At 30.5% G+C, this 22,503-nt stretch overlaps 2 protein-coding genes across 2 annotated transcripts; both read right to left on the bottom strand.

Moving 5' to 3' along the window:
• Window positions 1-490: 490 nt before the first annotated feature.
• On the bottom strand, window positions 491-5,065 carry LOC112708146 (uncharacterized). Its single transcript, XM_072201789.1, has 3 exons — window positions 4,823-5,065; window positions 4,508-4,618; window positions 491-3,390 (listed from the first exon to the last, which is right to left on the bottom strand). The coding sequence occupies exon 3, from the start codon at window positions 3,254-3,256 to the stop codon at window positions 1,610-1,612; it is 1,647 nt and encodes a 548-aa protein (XP_072057890.1). The 5' UTR covers window positions 3,257-3,390; window positions 4,508-4,618; window positions 4,823-5,065; the 3' UTR covers window positions 491-1,609.
• A 13,211-nt stretch (window positions 5,066-18,276) lies between these two features.
• On the bottom strand, window positions 18,277-21,779 carry LOC112708145 (protein NUCLEAR FUSION DEFECTIVE 4). Its single transcript, XM_025760304.3, has 3 exons — window positions 21,314-21,779; window positions 19,373-20,316; window positions 18,277-19,148 (listed from the first exon to the last, which is right to left on the bottom strand). The coding sequence occupies exons 1-3, from the start codon at window positions 21,656-21,658 to the stop codon at window positions 18,638-18,640; spliced, it is 1,800 nt and encodes a 599-aa protein (XP_025616089.1). The 5' UTR covers window positions 21,659-21,779; the 3' UTR covers window positions 18,277-18,637.
• Between the last annotated feature and the right edge of the window lie 724 nt (window positions 21,780-22,503).

Genomic DNA, 22,503 nt, shown 5'->3' with positions numbered 1-22,503 from the left:
TAGCCTGACATGCTAAGAACTAATTCGTCGCGGATTAATTGAGAGCATTAATACTGCTTCTCACAAAAAGATTGGAAAATTTCATATCAATTCTTTAGAGTTTAACACACATTCACTAGGGACATAAAATTGAAATTTGCAACTTTTTATATATAATTTTGCTCAAGAATAACAAAATTAATGGAAATTTACTATATGTAGCAGTTGGTGATTCATGTAACACCTTTATTAATAGAATATCATGCTTAACTCGTGATATTACTGTTGGCAAGGATACTAAGTAGACTTACTCGTCTCTACATTATGTAATCGCTTTAAAAAGAAAAAATTTTTCTAAGAAAATGTTAATAAGATAATAACATAAAAACTCTTACAGTATGTAGATACGAGTAAGATTACGTCCGACAACGATATCATGACTTAAACATGGTATTCTGTTAGTAAAGTGTTACAATTCATATGTCTCCATAACAAAATCTTATGAACAAAGAGAGCAAGCAATGTATGTATTACAAGCTCAAATGCAAATTGTTCTTGTATGTTGATATGGTTATTAATGTGATGCTGTTATGCTGAATTTAGAATGATGATGATGATTTTCATTGATTAAAAGCAACTATAACAATTAACATTGACAACTGAAAGAGCCAATATACACCAACAACTAAAAGAGCATCTTAATCAACTCTACAAGTGCACCCAACTCTGTTATCTTTTCTTTTTTATCACTAGAAACAAAAGAAAAACTTTGAAGTTCCAAATCCTGCTCTAATTTGTTTTGAGTTCTTGATTGTAAGCTATATGGTGAACACAATCTCTTCACAAGTAACACACTACATTGCTCTCTTTTCCCTTAGATGTCTTCTCCTATATACATACAAAATATCAGGCTTACCATCTTTCTTTCCAATTGCTTCAGCCCCTTCCTTTCTTGGAATTTCCTGAGCAGAATCTTCTTGCTTAATTTTTCGACTCTTCTCATCACGCCCGGGATTCTCTTTGCTCTGAAATTCATCTACCGATTCTTGCTCGGGTATTTCTGTGACTACTTGAAGAAGTTCCATAGGTGTGGCGGCTGGATCAAGCTCCAAGCAGCCTCTAGGAGCATTATGGCCTTCTTGACCAGTGAGCAAGTACGCAGGTACTTGGTGCGAGAGGCGAAACATCTCTGCCTTTGGAATGTTTTTTATTCTCCTTGGATCCCTGTTCCGGCAAAACACTGTCTTGAAACCCTGAACTTTACCAAGCGGAGCAACATTCACACCTTGCTTCTCATTGTAGTCTTCCAGCACTTCCACCATGTCATACTTATGAATGACTTCGTCTTTGGTAAATTGGTTCCAGTCAGCAGACCAGTTCCGGTACAAGGCCCAAACATCCCCCTTCTTGGGATATATATGCACAATTCCTCTTGCACCTTTCGTCCATTGAACCTTGTGCGAAAAGGAGTTAAGACTGTTATAGACAGCACGCTTGCTTATTCTGAAATCCCCAGAGGTCTTGGGAAAGCCAGAACTAACCCACTTTATTGGAGCCAATTCATCGTTTGTCTTCGAGTTAAGCCAGCTAATTCTCATGTTGAACGGTTTCTTTGAGATCACATCGTGAATCAAAGCATAGTAGCGTGGCATGCCATCGTCCTCATCATAAACAGCCCACACCTGGTTTGCGCCAAAAGCATTTTCAATACGGCCCCGTCGAAATCATGGAAGTCCGGGTCTGGAACACTCATCAAGACTGTATAATCAGCCACAACTGGATCAGCAGGAGGGATATGCTTTTTGCCAATTTTATCAGAAGCAACAATTTCTTGTGCACCAGGTTTTGCACCATGAATAGCATTTTTCACGACAGGTTTTACAGCATATGAAATCTTTTTGTTCTCCTTCTCTATGCCATCTTTGGCCTTTTTCTTGTCCTTCTCTATGATCTCTGTAGCAGCATCCTTTGACTTTTCCAAATTCCTTGTTTCAGAAGCAACATTCCATTCTTCAAGCTTTTTCTGAATTTCCTTTCTCGCCTTCTCCATTAGAATCTTCTTCATTTTCTGTTGTGGTATTTCCCAAAAAACATTACGTTTGTAGTTTCCAGCAGCACTCATCCTTCCGGTTTCAGAATTATACTTTTCAGACCCAAGTTCGTTTGCCAAGCTTACTCCTTCGTGTCGAGAAGCTACCCCATTTTGTGTATATTTCCTATCACTGTTTACTTTGAATTCACTTATGCGGATTTTTTTCCTTGGCCCATCTCCTTTCAGAGAAGAATTTGAACCAAATGAACAGGAATGAAATGTTGAACCTGCAACACCAGTAAACTCAGCAGCAAGGGCATTGTCGGGTGTTGAAGCTTCACATGCCCTCTTCAAAGTATCAGATGGAACTTTGAAAACACCAGGAGTTTCAGCAGCAGCAGAAAATGACGGCATTCTCGAAACGCCACCAGGCATGAAGAGAGAACCTGACCCGAATGATGAGTTGACAGCAGGAATTGGTACCTTTCCTGAAACATGACAGTTTGCTCCCATTCTGTTAAGGTTATTTTGGTTCATCTGAGAAATGCTTGAAGTAGATGAAGCATTTCTATATACACGTGGGGGCGATGCCTCAGAAGCTACAAAGGTCTTGTTGCAGTTGACGCAGGTAAGTCTGCAGTTGACAAAATGAGCATTGTACTCAAACTTTGTCCTGCAGGACAAGCACATGGTCCAAAATGTCGGGTTCATCGACGTGGGAGGTCTTGTAGTTTGAGTTTGATGTGTAGCACTCCCTTGATCTCTATTCTTCCAGTTAGCAGCATTTAAGTTACCAAAGAAACCACTCTGACGAGCTGGTGCAGACGGTTTCCCACAATATATGCCAGAGAAGTTGCGCTTTTGGTCATGCTCGACTCTCTTGGCATTATCAGACAAACAAGTCCATGCCTGTGTGATAAGATCAAATGCCCCGTCTGCCCCTACCGATTTATTTTTATCAGGGTGCAGAATAAGAGCCAGTTTCCTGTAATGTCTTCGAATTGTTTGATCATCTGCCATTGGTTCAACACCAAGGACCCTGTACCAATCAACTTCACCATTAACCTTTTTTTCAGCCGAAGCATACACCTCAATAGTGGCCAGCAATTGACGAAGGCCATCAAGATTAGGATACATGTCTTGCGCCTTCTTTGCAAATATCTTTGCACTGCTTAGGTCCCTCTCAAGTAGCGTCTTCTCGGCAAGCTCTTTAGCCTTTATGGCGTCATCTTTATTACATTCCATGTTTGGCAGTTTATTTCTCTAAATAGCCACTAACTCCTCTTCTATCTTTGCTTCAGTATATTCAAGCATTGCTAGTGCTTGGCATAAATGTGCAGTATAAAGTTGCTCTCTTCAATTACAATATCTTATAAACCCTATAAATAATCCAAAATGGCACAACTAGGTCACCAACAAAGGAAGGAAAAAAGAATCAAACAATAATAATGACAAAATCTTATTAAGATAACCAAAATAATGCTTAATGTCCACTCCTTAATGACAATTTTTAAGATATAGCAAAAACAGCAGTCAATGAATAACAGAGTTCCATCCAGACCTTACTTCAATCCATACCAAAATGTTACCTAAATAACCACAAATTGAACACATGTAATTAAGTACTGAAATGCTCAAAGAAGCATATAAATTTCATGATTAAAAGTTTTTTCCAACATATTTTAGCATTTTAAGTCTATTAATACTTCCCCAACCACAATCCAGGGAAAATCTTAATCCTTCCCCCAACAAAATTGCAAGGAGAATGGGATACCACAACACAATTTCTAAACATACCAAGACCAACTGTAATTTCAATCCCTTTTCTCAATGTTAGGGCATCAAAACAGAGCATGCTTCTCTTATAACTAAATTCTTGCCCATGGAGCTATTCAAATGCAAATACTTTACCAACAATCACAAGGAACAACAAGAGCTTAGAATAAAATTAATAACTCAAAAGAAAGGCTTTCAAAAAATATTAATTCATTGCTCATGCACCCTACAAATGAACAGGCAATGGTAACCAAAAATGAAAGGCACAAATTCAAAACATAGAAAAACTTGTCTAATGCTTTTTTTTTTTTCCTTTTTCTCAAGAAACATAAAATCTGTGGCTCATGCAAGAACAATTGCCAACAAAAAGGAATGAACAATGAAAGCCAGAAAACAAAATAAAAAAAATAACAAAAAAATTGTACTTTCAAAAACATAAAGTAGGGTTCCTAATTGTCCATCCCTTTCAGAAAGACACACAAATTCATCACTCAGTTACCCCTTCAAATGAACAACCAACAACGACAACAACAACAGAAAAGATATGAACAACAAAAACCAAATTCAAAATTTTGCTGACTACAAAACACATGTAATTTTTCTTCCAGATTTTTCAGAACAGATAAACTCACCCAAACAACCCTTCAAATGAACAATCAACAACAACAACAACCAAAGAACAACAAAAATAAAACAAAATTCAATATTGTTCATACTTACAAGCATAGGAATTAAGGTTCTTAATTCTCCACAGCAGCGCTGATACCGTTAGCACACATGAACACTGAGAATCACGAACATTGCAATTTCCGCAAACCCCAATGGCGGTTCCTGTTACAATAAAAAATAAAAACTCGGAAAATAGAAAATAGTACAAAACCAAACACAGAATCACAATCCATAATTTAATATTTATTTTTTTCTGATTTTTGTTTAGTATCAGGTGGTATCAGAAGAGATTAAAAGAACAAACAAAAACCAAAATCAAAATCAGAAAAGAGAAAAGGCACATTGATGATCATAACAACGAGGTACCTGAAAGTGGCGCCAAAAAACTCAGAAGCTGAAACGGCGACCGGAAAATGAAGCGAATGAGGAATTTGAGCTGATAAAGGTGGTTGCTTTAGGTTATGATGTTGGGTTTGGGAATTTGAGAGAATTTGGCTCCGATCAAAAGAGAGTTTGAGAGCTTACTCTGTGCGGTGCATGGTTTCGCCAAAAAGGACGAAAGGTTTTATAATGTTTTCTCATCACATTGATGCTACACAAATTTCTTATGTAAAACCAATCATCATAAATATGCTATTAAATGGAGAGTTTAATTACTCTCTCACTCTCTATAATTTCATCGAATATTTAACTAGTTTTCTATATTTTTTTTAAATTAGTATTTATATTTATCAGATTTTATAATTAGGTTCTTATCGTAAAAAAAAATAAAATTAACAAAATATTCTATTTAATTATATAAAATATTCAATTAAGTATCAAACATATTTATTTTATTTAATAAAATATTCTATTAATTTCAACATTTTTATCATAACATAAATTTAATTATAAAATTTAATAATACGGTATAGAGACTCAATCAAAAATAAATAAATAAATAAAAAATTAATTAAAAATTCAATAAAATTATAATGACTGATAGAGTAATTAAACCTAAATAAAAATTTGGTTAATCTATTCTTTCGATACTTTTAACAAATTTTTATATATATATTTTTAATTAAATTTTTATATTATTTTAATTTTATAATTAAATTATTTTATTATAAAAAACGTTTAAATTGATTGAATATTCTTCTCAAAAAATATATAATTGTGAATACTTTTAATTTGTAGAGAAATATTTTTTGAATTTTAATATTTTTTATATTGACAATGATCTAATTACAAAACTAAAAATAGTATAGAGATCCAATTCAAAAAAAATAAGAACTCAATTATAAATTTAGTAAAACTACAAATAAATGATTTAATTTGGTGTTAGTATAAATGTATTAAATAAATTTTTAAGGTTATTATTGGTAGAAATTTTAAAGGTAAAATATTATTTTTGTCTCTAACAATTTGGACCAAATTTTAATTTGGTTCATAATATTTCAAACGTCCTATTTCTATCTCAAAAAATTTTAAACATGTTCAATATTATTTTACAGTTAAATTTGGTACTGATAATTAATAGAATAAGTGACGTGAATATTAATAATGTTGCTAGTTAAGTCATATCTTCTTTAATGTGTTAGAAAAATATAACCAAAATTTTCTTGTAACACTTCTCCTCAATTTTTCTTTTTATATAAAACTCCAAATTCTAACAATTAATCATCAACACTTCAAAATTAAAAGAAAATTTTTTATATTAGTGATTATTAGTGGATCGATTTTACTTATATACTAAAATCAAATGCTATTGATTCTTTAATATGCAAATTATTTGTGATAAATTTAATGATAAGACAATATTAAACTTACTTAAAACTTTTTTGGAATTGAAATAGAATATTTAAAAGTTTTTGAGACTAAAATATCACGTTTAAAATGTTAGAGACCAAATTAAGATTTGGCCTAAATATATTATTATTTATATCTCTTTCTTTTATCTATATGAAATCATCTTTAAAAGATAAAAATATCATTTCTTTTTTTAAGGTTATTCTATAAAAGAAAAAACTTAAATATTTTTAAAGCCAAAATAATAGTATATGTTTGTCTACCAAGTAAAAATGAATTTAATTAGGTGACAACATAAAATTAAATATTTTAACTTTTGTTATCAAAACAAAATTCAATAAATAACAACGGCAGTAATAATGGTAATGCGTCCTCATTTATATGTTTGTCTACCAAGTAATAAGTCAGTAAGATATTATTTCATTATTTATTAAATACATTATGAAACAAATATTGTATCTATTTTAATGTAAAGAATTTTACATGATCATTCATTAAATTTATGTGTTTAGATAATTTTTTAAATAATAAATTTAAAAAATTAATTATTTTTGTCGATATGTCAATATATAATTAATTGTCTCTGTTACACTAACAATGTGAATACATACACACATATTCTAAAATAATTTAATATCATCAACATTATTAAATGGTAGTATATATATATATACTACCATTTAATAATGTTGATGATATTAAATTATTTTAGAAGATGTATTATAATAACTAAGGGTAATATCATTATGGCCTACTAAAAGTGTAGCAGAGTTATCATTTTTCATTCGAAGAACTTGGTCAGTTTATCGTATGGATATTTTTGTTAATTTTATCCTTTTGTAAACTAATTATTAGTGATAAAAAATAAATATTTGAAAATTGTGTGTGCAACTCTTCTGAGTATTATTATTATTATTCTTGTGTTCAAACGAAGCCTTGCGTGTGAAACGTTGTGTTTGTGAAACGGTGCTTCAATGAAGTAACTAACTCGTATAAGGACAAAAAAAAATATATTATTTATGGGCCGGGGTATGCTAAAGAAAATGCATTCCTATTTTTTTTTTTAAAAAAAAAACTATTTAGTACAGATCCATACATTTTAATTTCTTAACCAATTTATGGTGATGACCTCAATTTTGTTTTTTCTTAAATGCAGATATATATGATTAATGTTTCCTTAAATAAATCATTGGATTATGAGAGTTCTATTACCAAGTATGATTAGGATCACAAATCAATATCCGACCAAAATTGGAGGCTATGATTTACAGTATCCAACTCTTAAGACTATGCCATCTTACAAAGATACTATTATTAAATTATAAAAAAATTTTGGGACAGTAATTTTTAGTTATTATTTAGTCAGTATAAATATTAAAATTATTTTTAGTAAATAAATTTTATTAATTTATATATAAATTCTAAAAAATATGATATAAATTGTATTAATTTATATATATAAAATTTTAATAAATTATATATTTTTTATGTGTAAATTATTATTGATTAAATATTAATAAAAAATAATAATATTTATTGATTATGTAATATTGTTATTAAATTAATTCACGTTATTATTTAAACTTATAATAAAGTTTGAGAATAACTGAATAAGTGGTTATATTTGCTCCTAAAATACTTATTAAATATAATGTATTCTAAGAATATTAAGTCTTTTATTCCTCACTATATTTGAAGGATATTATTTCAAGGTATCCCTTCAAAGTGTATTTTAAAAAGTAATAAAATATAACACGTTTCATAGCATAAATGTTTATTAGATTCACAAATAATAATGACAAGAAAGATAATGACCAAAATAAATTTCTTTCTTTTTTTTTAGTTTCAAACAATAAAGATTATTACTGCCAATAAACTATAGTTCAAATGGTATAATCTCTTCATACTTATTTAGAGGTAGCGAGTTCGAATCTCAATCCTATCTTTAATAAAAAAAAAAAACAATAACAAACATTACTTGATTATTACATACTATTCAAGTTTTAGGTCGTATTTAAAAACCGTTGCAAAATAATAATAAGAACATATATAAACTTATTTAAAATAAAATAAATATAACAACATATAAAATATCTCTATTTTATGGCATAAGGGATTTTTACGTAAATAAATTATTTAAAAATTAATATTATACGATTATTCTAAATTAATTTTATTTATTTATTTGTTTTTTTTATGTAATTCATAATAGGATAAAATATTTTATCATTTATACGTAAATTGTATTATCATGATTTAGTGGTAGAAATTCAAGTAAAGTCGATTTCACGTGAAGTTGATATTTGAGAGTTGTTAGTTGATTTGACTGATATAACTAAATTTTTATTTAACGGTTCTCAGATATCAACTTCATATAAAGTCGATTTCACCTGAGTTTTCACCCAATTTAATAGGGTTTTGAGTTTAAAGTGATAAATTTTTACATCCTATCATGATTTAATGAGTTGAATGCAACATATTGTCAAATCAATGTACCCTACAACAATTTAGCATAAGGCACCATAAGAATAAAATACATTTGTTATGTTTAATCAAATATCACTCTTTCAAAAAGTCTAACTATGTGAATAAAAAATTTATTTGGAAAGACACAATATTTTACTGATATTTCTTTACTAATTATAACATTATTATCGTCATAATAAATTAATGTAATCTACTAATGTCTACTAAATTCGATTAGATCACACATGGTATATAAATAACAACATTACACTATAAATTTAGACAATCAACATGGCCAATCAAATTAGATTATTATAGAGCTTTTATAAAGAGTTTAATTTTGATACATTGATAGTGTAAAGTATTTTATATAATTGTACAATTACATTCATTTTTTTGGATAATTATTCACGTAGTCAATGTAAAAGATAATTATTTTTACTCTGTCAATCCCTATAGTTTTACTGAATTTCCAATTAAGTCCATATACTTTTTTCTTTTCGATTGAGTCCTTATACCGTATTAGATTCTGTATTAGCTTTTGCAATTTTCACAAACCCCAATGACAGTTCTTATTACAACAACAAATAAAAACTCGAAAAAAAATAATACAAAACCAAACATAGAATCACAATCCATAGATTAATTTTTTTTAATATCAGATAGTATCAGAATAGATTAAAAGTCCGTAGATTATTTTTTTTAATATCAGATAGTATCAGAACAGATTAAAAGAATAAACAAAAACCAAAATCAAAATCATAAAAGAGAAAAGGCACATTGATCATCATAACAAAGAGGTACCTGAAAGTGGCGCCAAAAAACTTAAAAGCTGAAATGGCGACCGGAAAATGAAGCGAATGAGGAATTTGAGCTAAGAAAGGTGGTTGCTTTAGGTTATGATGTTGGGTTTGGGAATTTGAGAGAATTTGGCTCCGATCAAAAGAGAGTTTCAGAGTCTTACTCTGTGTGGTGCATGATTTCGCCAAAAACGACAAAAGTTTTTGTTCATACCTGGCCCAAAAGCATCAGCCAGGCCCAAAAACATACCAAGGCCCAAGTGATATTTACCATATAACCGACCTCCTGAGAGGTTGGACAAGAACGCTATAGGTTGATAACTCTCCCCTAAAAGGAGTTGTAACTAACTCCTAATATCTCTCACCCACTTCTAGAAGAGAGATCTCAAAAATCCTAAGATAAATGGATGGTTATCTCAAAAACTCGAGAGAAAGATAGAAGAAGTCCAAATCAGGGAAGAAGTAGGAAAAAATACCAACGTAAGAGTCAATATGAGAACGGATCTGAAGAAGAATCTCGTGAAACTCCTACAAGAAAACTCTAACCTTTTTGCTTGGAAGGCATCTCATATGCCTGGAATAGACCATGAGCTCATGACGCATAAGCTGACGGTCTATCCCGGATCTCGACGTATCCAGCAACGACGTCGTTAGCGCGAACCAGAGCGAGCTCAAGTTCTTGAAAAATAAGTTCAAGCCCTACTCAAAGTCGGATTAATCAGGGAGGTCAAATATCTGATATGGTTGGCAAATGTGGTACTGGTAAAGAAGCAGAATGGAAAATGGAGGATGTGCGTCGATTATACCAACCTAAACAAAGCTTGTCCAAATGACCCATATCCCCTGGCCAACATTGATGCTTTGGTGGTTTCTTCTTCAGGATACTAGTACCTATCATTCATGGATGTCTACTCGGGATACAATCAAATTTCGATGAACAAGACGAACCAGGAGAAGACGTTGTTCATCACGCCTAGAGCGAACTACTGCTACGTGGTCATGCCTTTTGAATTAAAAAATGCGGGCGTTACATATCAAAGGGTGATGAACAACATGTTGGTAAAGACCAAAGATGAGATCAATCCCTTGTCCGACCTCTCGCAAGTCTTTAACACCATAAGGAGGCTTGGAATGCGACTAAATCCCACCAAATGCACCTTTGCAGTAGAAGCCGAAAAATTCTTAGGATTTATGCTTACACAAAGAGGAATTGAGGCTAACCCCGACAAGTGTAGAGAAATCTCAGAAATAAAGAGTCCGACTTGCTTAAAAGAAGTCCAATAGCTGAATGACCGACTTGTCGCTTTGTCCAGATCTTTGGCAGGCTCATCCTTGAGATCCTTGCCACTCTTTTCACTACTTAGAAAAGGATGCCAATTTGACTGGACCTCTGAATGCGAATAGGCCTTTCAAGAGTTTAAGAAATTCTTAAGTGAACCACCCATCCTCACCCAGCCACAAGTAGGAGAAGAACTGGTGTTGTAACTATCTGTCGCTGAGAAGACAGTAGCGTCAGCATTGATACGAGAAGATGAGGTTGGTCAGCATCCCATTTATTTCACTAGCAAAGTCTTACAAGGGCTAGATTTAAGGTATCAAGAAATAGAAAAAGTTGCATATGCCTTAATCGTGGCATATAGGAGACTCCGACCTTATTTTCAGGCACACGCCATAAAGGTTCGGACAAATCAACCCATGAAGCAGATACTCCAAAAGACCAACATAGCAGGTCGAATGGTGCAATGGGACATAGAGCTATCTAAGTTTGACCTGAGATACGAAACTCGGACAACCATCAAATCTTAGTGCCTCACCAACTTTGTCGCAGAGTATACGGGAGATCAGATTGAGACCTCCACGATCTGGGAACTCTATGTAGATGGATCTTCCAATAAGATCGGAAGTGGAGTAGGCATAATACTAGTCAGTAAAAAAGAACTCAAATAGAAGTTTCTTTAAAATTTGAGTTTTTCGCTTCCAACAACCAGGCCGAGTATAAAGTCCTGATTGCAGGACTAAAACTTGCCAAAGAAGTAGGAGCAACCAACGTAGTAATATTCAGTGACTCCTAGATAGTAACTTTACAAATAAATGGAGAATACCAAGCGAAAGATCCTAATATAAAGAGATACTTAGAGAAAACTCTTGAGCACCTGCAACAATTTAGTGACACCGAAGTCCGACATATAACTCGAAAATTCAATAGCCGAGCAGATGCCCTTTCCAAACTGGCGAGTACCAAACCTGGGAAAAACAACAAAAGCCTTATACAAGAAACCCTCAAAGAGCCCTCTGTTATCAAGTCAAATAGTAAGTCAGACGTTCTACCTGTTTCCAACTTAAACCTCGGATGAATGACTCCCTTTATCGAATACTTAAAATTTGGCATCCTTCCCGAGGAACCAAAGGAAGCCAGAAAAATTCAGAGGGAAGTTCAGAACTATACCTTGGTACAAAACGTCCTCTACAGAAGGGGAGTATCTGCACCTTTACTGAAATATGTCCCGACTGGTAGAATCGAAGAAGTCTTGGAGGAAGTACACAATGGCATCTGTAGAAACCACCTCGGCCAAAGTAAATATATACATATACGTATATATAACCCAAAAGAGTAACCTCAATCATAAGACAAAACACCTGTTTTTTCAAGTCAACCTCTAAGAGGGGCAAAATACAAAATACAAGGGTGGAGAATCTATATACGTATATATAAAGCATAATACTAAATACAGTAATCCCAGAATAACCAACTTCGCTTGTAGAGAAAATTCCAGACGCTCATCAAAATACATCTCTACTTGCATCTGAAAAATCACAATATCGTATATAGGATGAGAACCGGGAGTTCTCAGTATGGTTAATGTTACGGTGGGTAACCGGATGTTAATAGAATGGATGGCGTTGGCTGGTCCAAATGTATGAAGGAGGAGGAGTCCGAATGGATCTGCAACTCGGGAGGCTCCGTCTGACTTGTTTGTGCGAGGAGAGGGGGGTGGTACCTGCAAAGACACTCCGATGCCTAAGTTAGCAAGAGTGTGAGCAGGTCTAGAGAGTATTGGACTTAGAGATACCTGAGGGGTGTCAGTGTATTTATAGTGGTGAGCCAATAACCACCGTTGGAGTAGTGCCACATCTTTAGGGTGTTAACCGTCCCATTATCTTAGGGAGGTTAAGATATGGCTTGATGAAGCGGTTAGAGAGATTTTAGGGGCGGTTACTCATTTGAATGAGTGTTTATCTGCCAGCTAATCTTGTGCCCGACTTCTTTAGGACAAATCGTAGTCGACACCGACTTCTTAGCACGAAGGTCGGTGCGGAGCAAAGGTCAATCCTTTGGACTAAGCCTAATCCTTTGGACTAAGCCTTTCTTTTGGACCTGAGCCTTTATTATTGGGCCAGGACATTAACAGTTAATGTGCCCACGTATATAATAAATAAGTTTTCGAGAAAGTCAGAAGCAATTCTAAAACGCCGACACTCATATTATAAACTTAAAGGTAATAAATTGTAAACTATAAGTAGGGTAGATCATCTAAAATTCTAACTCTTAGATAATTTTTCAAATAATAAATTTAAAAAATTAGTTATTTTTGTCCATATGTTAATATATAATAATTGTCTCTCTAAAATTCTTTTACATTAACAATGTGAATATATATATTACCATTTAATAATGTTGATGATATTAAATTATTTTAGAAGATGTATTATAATAACTAAGGGTAATATCATTATGGCCTAACTAAAAGTGTAGCAGAGTTATCATTTTTCATTCGAAGAACTTGGTCAGTTATCATATGGATATTTTTGTTAATTTTATCCTTTTGTAAACTAATTATTAGTGATAAAAAATAAATATTTGAAAATTGTGTGTTCAACTCTTCTGAGTATTATTATTATTATTATTCTTGTGTTCAAACGAAGCCTTGCGTGTGAAACGTTGTGTTTGTGAAACGGTGCTTCAATGAAGTAACTAACTCGTATAAGGACAAAAAAAAAAATTATTTATGGGCCGGGGTATGCTAAAGAAAATGCATTCCTATTTTTTTTTTTAAAAAAAAAACTATTTAGTACAGATCCATACATTTTAATTTCTTAACCAATTTATGGTGATGACCTCAATTTTGTTTTTTCTTAAATGCAGATATATATGATTAATGTTTCCTTAAATAAATCATTGGATTATGAGAGTTCTATTACCAAGTATGATTAGGATCACAAATCAATATCCGACCAAAATTGGAGGCTATGATTTACAGTATCCAACTCTTAAGACTATGCCATCTTACAAAGATACTATTATTAAATTATAAAAAATTTTTGGGACAGTAATTTTTAGTTATTATTTAGTCAGTATAAATATTAAAATTATTTTTAGTAAATAAATTTTATTAATTTATATATAAATTCTAAAAAATATGATATAAATTGTATTAATTTATATATATAAAATTTTAATAAATTATATATTTTTTATGTGTAAATTATTATTAATTAAATATTAATAAAAAATAATAATATTTATTGATTATGTAATATTGTTATTAAATTAATTCACGTTATTATTTAAACTTATAATAAAGTTTGAGAATAACTGAATAAGTGGTTATATTTGCTCCTAAAATACTTATTAAATATAATGTATTCTAAGAATATTAAGTCCTTCTCCCATTAAGCTATACCTGCTAATAAAATATAACACGTTTCATAGCATAAATGTTTATTAGATTCACAAATATATTTGAAGGATATTATTTCTTTACTAATTATAACATTATTATCGTCATAATAAATTAATGTAATTTACTAATGTCTACTAAATTCGATTAGATCAGACATGATACATAAATAACAACATTACACAATATAAATTTAGCAATCAACATGACCAATCAAATTAGATTATTATAGACTTTTTATAAAGAATTTAATTTTGATACACTGTTAGTGTAAAGTATTTTACATAATCGTATAATTACATTCATTTTGTTGGATAATTATTCACGTAGTTAATATAAAAAGTAATTATTTTTACTAATGTGACATTGTATAATTAAATATACGTGTAAACCTACTTTAATTTATACTGACCGTATATCAAAATTAAATTCTTCTGAAAATTTGGGCATATAACATCTTAGTCCGGTAAACTAATGCCACAAGTCTGGAATGCCTAAAATTTCTGTTTCAAAATATTACATATGAATGGTGAATGCTGCTGCACTCTAGAGAAAGTAACTAAGGAGTGTGATGTTCTTTCAACTCTAAAGCGTATATATTAAATCATAAATTTTAAAATTTAATTATTAAATTCTAAACCCTAAATCTTAAACTCTAAATTATATATAAACCTTTAATCCTAAATTTTAAATCGTCAAACCTAAATTCAAAACTTTAATTATTTTTAATTTTAAACATTAACGTCTTAGACTTAATTTTAATGGACTTTTACAAATTAAAAATCTTATTGACTTATTCATGCAAATTAAAATCTCATTCTCATTATCAACAAGATTTTATAATTTTAGTGTCGAAATTAGTGGTAGTAAAATTAATTTCTTTTATCTATATAATTATTTTTTTACAATAACATCTTGGACTTAAACTTTAATGTACTTTTACAAATTAAAAATTGTATTAACTTATTTATACAAATTAAAATTCTATCCTCATTATTATTTATTATTCTCATTATCAACTAGATTTTACAATTTTAATATTAGAATTAATTACAGTAACATATTTTTTATTTATATAATTATTTATTTTATAATTTTAATTCTAAAATTTCTAAAGTATTTTATAATATCTATTTAATTTACATAGTTATTTATTTATTATCATATTAGTAATAAATTTATGAATAATTATGTTTATAAATTTTATTTAATATAAATATTATTTATATAATTTTTATGTTACAAAATTTTTTCCCTCCTCCAAAAATTTTTCAAGTACTCTCCCTTAATTAATTTCACATAAAAATAACTACACGTGAGTATTTATTTTATTTCAAATTTTATTAAATATATATTAAAATCAGTTATTAATATAAAATAAATGTTAAAATATAAAATATATATTAAAAATAAATTAAATAATATATATTTATATATAAATACATTACAACTAATTTTAATGTACTTATATATAATATTTTTGGTATTATTTTGAGGTGACTAATTTTCATGCGAAGAATAACAGTTAAGTTATAAACATGTGTAATATTATTTTTGGTAGTTGATTATTAATACTAAATAGTTTAATTAATTAAACATATTAAATTATCTAATAGTATTAGTAATTATTTTATATAAAAATATTTTTATATAAATAATCACCTTAGTTATATTGGAAATTATATTTGTACTACTCTTTGGTATACTATTAAGTATACTTTTTTTTATACACAAAAGACAAACTTTTCACCTTTATTTTTTTTCTATAACTTTACTTAGTGTGTAATTTTAATGTATTAAATTCAAAAGCTTTAAATTAAAAATACAAGGTAGTATACATAAGAAAATAGTATATATATATAACATTTAACAACTAATTATAATCTAAAAATAAGAAATCAAAATTCTACTTCCATTTTTTATAATGCCATCCTAATTCACGTATAAATTTTTTATATTGTATGTTTGTAAAAATTATGAAGAAAGAAATCGTATTTCAAAATAACAGTTACAAACTTACAATATCTATTCCTTCTAAAAATAAGTTTATATTGTGATCATTTCAATTTAAGAGTGACAAATAAAATAAGAATTATAAAAAAATGTATGATAAATATATAAAGTGTTTAATTTTCATGCATAATTAGATTTGTGTATTAGAAGAAGATTTCTTAAGCCATAGTTTTAAATACTGGTTACTTTTCTTTCTCAATTTCGCTAATGCGAAATTATATTTTAACATAATGCACAAAAATGTATGTAGTTTCCTTTCCTATAACATAAACTAAGAAATATGAAATTTTTTATTTAGATAAAAAACCTAACTCTTCCATTAATGCTTTATTTTGACTTTTTAGAGACACCAAAATCCTCATGACTTATATTAGAATTCTTCACGTAGGACAAGATAGTCACAGTATCCATTAACTCATATCCTATTTCCAAGGCAAAAGTAAACAACGAGTTTGATGACATATGAATATTAAATTCAAACTTTAATGCTATTAATATAATAAATACGGATGTATACAAATTTAGAAAGGAGAATATATATCAAATCGCTACTACAAAAATAATTTTTAACGATCATTTATTTATTTTTAGTGATAATAAAAATAGTTATTAATATGTTTATCGTAAATTGAATTTTAATCGGCTTATACTTTATCGTTAAAAAGTTTTAGCAATAGCTACATAATTTTTAGTAAATTTTTTTTAATAAATATAAAAAATATATAATTATCATTATAAGATGTAATAATAACAATAAATATATTATTATCATAGAAACATAAATTAAATATATTCGTTTTGGAGCATAAGGACGAATTTGTTCATTAATAATTTGTTCCTCATTCACATCATCAGGCAAAACGAGTAGTTCAGTCTCCACCCCCTCTAGGTCAACATTCTCCGTTGCCGTTTTGAACCCCAACTCGACAGAAGGGTATAATTGTCACGCGTTTTATAAGGTGAGGAATTTAAATGTATTTTTCAATTTTAAGGGACAAAAATGTCTGCATTTAAGGTTAGAGACTTATTTGTCTTTTATTCTAAATTTTTGTTAGTTGTCTACGGTATCTTTCAGTCCAATAAACTAAAGATTAATCTGTCGCGAATTTGAGTTCTATTTAAGGGTTTGTCGTTGACCAATGAGTTATTGCATACACAAGGTAGAATTCAAATCCTAGACACTTACTTAAACGGACAAATGAGTTGACCACTCGACCAACCCAAGTTAATTCTCGTTTCAATTTTATATTCCACACACAACAATAAATACAATAATATCTTCAAACAACATGTCAGAGGCCCAAATCCACAAAAATGACAACAACAAGGCCTCGGTTTCAATTATCCAGCCCATAGCTAATTAGAAAATATTTTTTAAAATATGATTTATCGTAAAGTTAAATTCTTATTTAGAATTTAATTTTGATGCAATGCCAGTATAAAATAGTTTTACATATGCATCTAATTACGTAATACTACATCAATAAAAATAACTATATTTTATTTTGATCACGTAAATGGTCATCTAAAAGAACAAATTTAATTGTACAACGGTGTAAAATTCCACTTTGTATTTTTAATATGGGGGTAGAAGGTGGTGTTTTTAAATAAGGTGAAAATTTTGTGTGTTTTTTATTTATATGGATACCACAAATCTAAGGGTCAAATTTGTAGTGTTTTTATTTTTTTTTGTTGATAACCACAAATCTGATGTCAGATTTGTGGTTTAATTTTTTTTAAAATAATACAAATTTGAGGGTCAGATTTAAGTTTTTTATTTTAAATTTTTTTCAATATACAAATCTGACCCTCAGATTTATAACCCTATGAAATCTAACCCTCAGATTTCTCTACTCCCCCAAATCTGAGAGTCCGATTTGTTACTCAAAATTTAAAAAAAAAAATCCATATTTAAGAAAAACACACCAATAATCCATGATGATGAATCACACACAATTTTTTTTCATATAAAAAAAATTAACCGTAAAATTCTTCTTATTTATCAATAAACTAACCTAAAACTCCAAAAGTATGTAGTGGGTTTCAAACATCTTCAAGCTAAGAGTAAAAGGAGATACAAAATTCTTTTTTATTATTTTGATTTGGACATATTCTTGCATATGATCTCCAAGAAGGGATTTCTATATAAGCAAGCTCACATAGGCAATATGAATAAAACAATCTTGGACAAGAAAGGCCACAACAATTACACATAATAGACCATGTACACATCCAATACAACATTCAAACCTAGGATCTTTGTAACTTCAAGACATTGAATTCAAAAACACTGAATCTGTCTCCATTGTCCTATATTGTGGCCAAAAAATATATTCTGAGACACCTATTTTCTTGCACAAATAGGTTTGTGTCGCTCGATATCTATATTTCTATCCTGAGACAGTTTTCGAAAGCAACCTTAATGACACTACTCAAGATAGAGACTTCACATGAAGTTGCGCATAGAACCTCTTAGTCCGGTGGACTAAGATCAAGCTCAAAGCTGCAGCGAACAGACAAACCACTGCAAAGATTATACATGTTAGGGAAAAGCATATGTTTCCTTCACAAACAAGCGATTCTTCGTTTCTTGCGACATAAGGCAATGTAAAGTTCAATGAGGCCTTAAGACTCTGCACTCTCTGTTTTGCTTGCTGCTCTGCATAGTAGTCATATATTTTGCTCGCGACGAATCCGGACAAAAATAGAGATCCGGTTGGGCTAGCCACGGTGAGAAAATTGTACAAAGTTCCAAAGTTCTTCAAGCCAAATATCTCCGAAGCTGCAGCAATTGCAATTGACCAGTGTGCACCATAGCCAAAACCCGTTGATATGGCCACTACATAAACTTGACCAACCAAACCCATGGCATAGTAGGAGAGTCCCACTGCCATCATTCCTTGAACCACTGCCAATGCAAGAAGTCTCGAGTATGCAAAATTTCTATTTAGGGAAAAAGGGTACATCAGTAAAGGGATTATAGGATTTGGAGTTTTGATTTTGGAGGGAAAGGTAAGGATGTGAAATAATTGAAGTATAAAATGAATTAAGCTTTACACTTTAGAGTTCAAACCCTTCTGATCCTGACTTTCCTATCCAAAATCAAAACTCGCAACCAAACACTAGGCAGCACTAAAGTTCAAAATCAAGAAAGGAAGAGAGCAAACCTTACTATAACCTCTGAGAAAAAGCCACCGCCGACTCGGCCGAGGAAGTTTGATATGCTAATAACTGATATATACACGTTGACATTATTGTCTCCCAAGGACTGGCAAATCTGACCCATGTTGTTGATCATTGTCAAACCTGATCCACACCCCAAGACAATAGAGAAGAACATGATCAAGAAATCAGCCTTCATCAATGCTTGTGATAGGGTGAAATCGTCTCCTCGATGCGGCCCATTCTTCTGCTTCAGTTTCTTCACAGCTTCAGAGATTACTCGCGAAAGCTTAGCTTGAAACTTAACAATTTTTCCTGGCCTTTCGGTTACTGGCAGCCCTGTTTGCTTTTGAGCTTTATCTTCTTTGACAAGGCAAGAACTTGCACTAGTCTCACCATCTACCACACGCGTTGATGTACTTGTTCTTGTTTCTGGTTGAAGAAGGCTTTCTTGATCTAGATTTTGAGGTTGAGTAAAGAAAACCATAAAGATAGGAACTATAATTGGAAGCAAAATGAGAATGATCAAAACAATCGCAATTAATGTAATGGTGTTGTGGTCCAAATTGAACATGTTTTCTAGCATTAAAACCCCCATAAGGTATGCTGCTAAGAGAAGGCAAACGCTATAGATGAACATGAAGCCAGAACCATCCTCAGAGGATCTAGAAGATTGCTTGTTGTAGCTTTCGACAGGCCTTATGATGAACATGAGAGCGCAAGAAACCATAGCAGGCCCAACTGCTATGACAAAAATCAGAGATGCTTGATCAGGGAAGCTGATCATTGCAACAATTTGAGTCCATATTGCGCCGCTTAAGCCAACAAAACCCTTCAGTATCCCCACCACCGGTCCTCGACTCTCCGGGAAACTTTGCACACAAGAAACTAGCGCGGCCGTGTTGTAATATGTAGATCCATTTTGTCCCAAGAAGATGAAAAAGCATAGCTGCAAATCACTGTCATGTTAAGAAAGTATTGACAGAATATGAATTGGAAAAAAAAAAAAGTATAGCAATTAGAAGAAACTCAAGATATAATCAAGTTAAAAATGCATAGTAATATGAATTAGGTAAGATAAATGTGACCTTGTTGATATATGATAATAACATATTATGTGAAGTCTCTCAAGGTTATAATAGATCATATGCTGAATTTTTTCGTTTAGGAATTTTATCAAACACTTTGTGGTCATTGTAAACCTCTCCACAATTCAACAACTTCTTGAACAGAACAAAGAAAGTTAGAAAGACATAATATCCACGAACCAACTAACAGATTTTTTTATTAATCATTATCTGCGCAAACAAATTAAAATAGTAAACAAATAAACAATATATAGCACTATTAAGGGGGTAATAATTGAGAAATAATGGTAGACATATATAGTTTAAACCTAAAAGAGTAATAATGCACTAATCATTCATTAATCTTACGACTATACCTAATTCAACTTCAAAAATTAACCGAAAAAATGCAGTATTAGGATTTCAACAATTAACAAAATCAAAGAGTAAGTTTCTAAAATGTACTTCATTGATTTTACGCATAAATTAAAATTAAACAATTGTGACATATTTTAAAAATATTATTTACATAAAAATATTTTTATACAAAAATGATAACTAAAATATAAATATCTTAAGTGTCATTAGGCATTAAACTATTTGTAAGAAATGGTTTAACAAAAGAATTGTTTCAAACTAGAAAAATATTAAAAATTAAGGTACCACATTATACTAATTTATGATAGTAGCTACTTCACATTTTTATAAAAAAGTGATATTGTAAACAGTTAGATATTTCAACCATGTTTGACTGAATTATCTAACTATTCACAATATTATTTTTAAATGAAAATATTTTCGTGGAAGTAATTACTATTTATGGTGAACTAATTTACTCAAAAGAAATTTGGATAGTGAGTAACTAACTAACTAACTTACCATCCACAAAGGCAAAGAAGGAAGTCTATGAGTGACAACAAGCCAAACAAGGCCATAACCAAAAACATTCTGAATAACCCCAACAAGAATGACCCTCCAAGTTGGTGAAACCTCACTGATCTTACCAGCAAGGAGTCCAACGTTGTCACCAAGATCCTTTGCAACACTCAAAAACGCCACTTGTTGCTGATTGTATCCCATGCTGCTCTTGATCACTGGAGAAATGCTCCCAAACATGTATGATGTTCCTGCAAATGACATGTCCCATATTGCACACACAAACACTACCCATCTGTGTCCTATGAACTCCTTCATCTTGTTCTTCTTCTGCATTGAAACAACCATGTTATGTGTTGCTTCAGGTTGCTCTATATCTTGCTCCTTTTTGCCACTAGTTTTCTTGAATGATTGTGGGGTTAACTTGTCAAGTTAGCATTATAACCAGTATATATAATGAAGGAAGGTATGCACTCATGTATCATTGAAGGTGGAGACTCACGTCTAGTTGTATTCACTTGAAGTTGATAGCTAAAAGTCTTTAAATAATTTAACATATTTAACTAAATTAAAATATAACAATTTTTAATTATCAACTTCAGATAAAAATAAAAATAGTTGCAGGTAAGTTTTTGGAATTTGGATTCTTTAAAGTTTGAATTTTATTTTAGAGAGTAAAGTATGATCTCTCACTATTAATTTCATAGGTGGGACCAATAATAAATATGAAAGAAAAACTATTTAAGAGTAAAAGATCACACTTTACTCTCTAAAGTAAAATTCAAACTTTAAAATATCCGAATCCGAGTTTTTGCTATCATTGAATGTAGGTATTATTTAGATCATATTTGTCATTTTGTGTGTGTATTAGTACTATATTTTTAAATTGATTCAATATACATTTTTTTTATTTTGTATAATTAGATTTAATGTAAAGTATATATAAGATATAAGTATTACCTCTTATATTATATGGCGAAAAAGTTTTGATGTGCATTTAACTAAAAATATTATCATTGTTTTCTTTATATATATTATCACATTAAAAATAAAAAGATTACAAAAATATCTCTCATATTGAGAATGTGATATAAGAGTTAGTAACATCCGAATTAATCTCTAATAAATTTTAAAATAGATCATCAACAGATTTTTGTTACACTGAAAGTCTTAAAAATTATTTTTATTGAATA

The sequence above is a fragment of the Arachis hypogaea genome, chromosome 8, assembly GCF_003086295.3.
Source record: "Arachis hypogaea cultivar Tifrunner chromosome 8, arahy.Tifrunner.gnm2.J5K5, whole genome shotgun sequence".
NCBI classification, from domain to species: Eukaryota; Viridiplantae; Streptophyta; class Magnoliopsida; order Fabales; family Fabaceae; genus Arachis; species Arachis hypogaea.
This window is presented reverse-complemented; position numbering and strand designations above follow the sequence as displayed.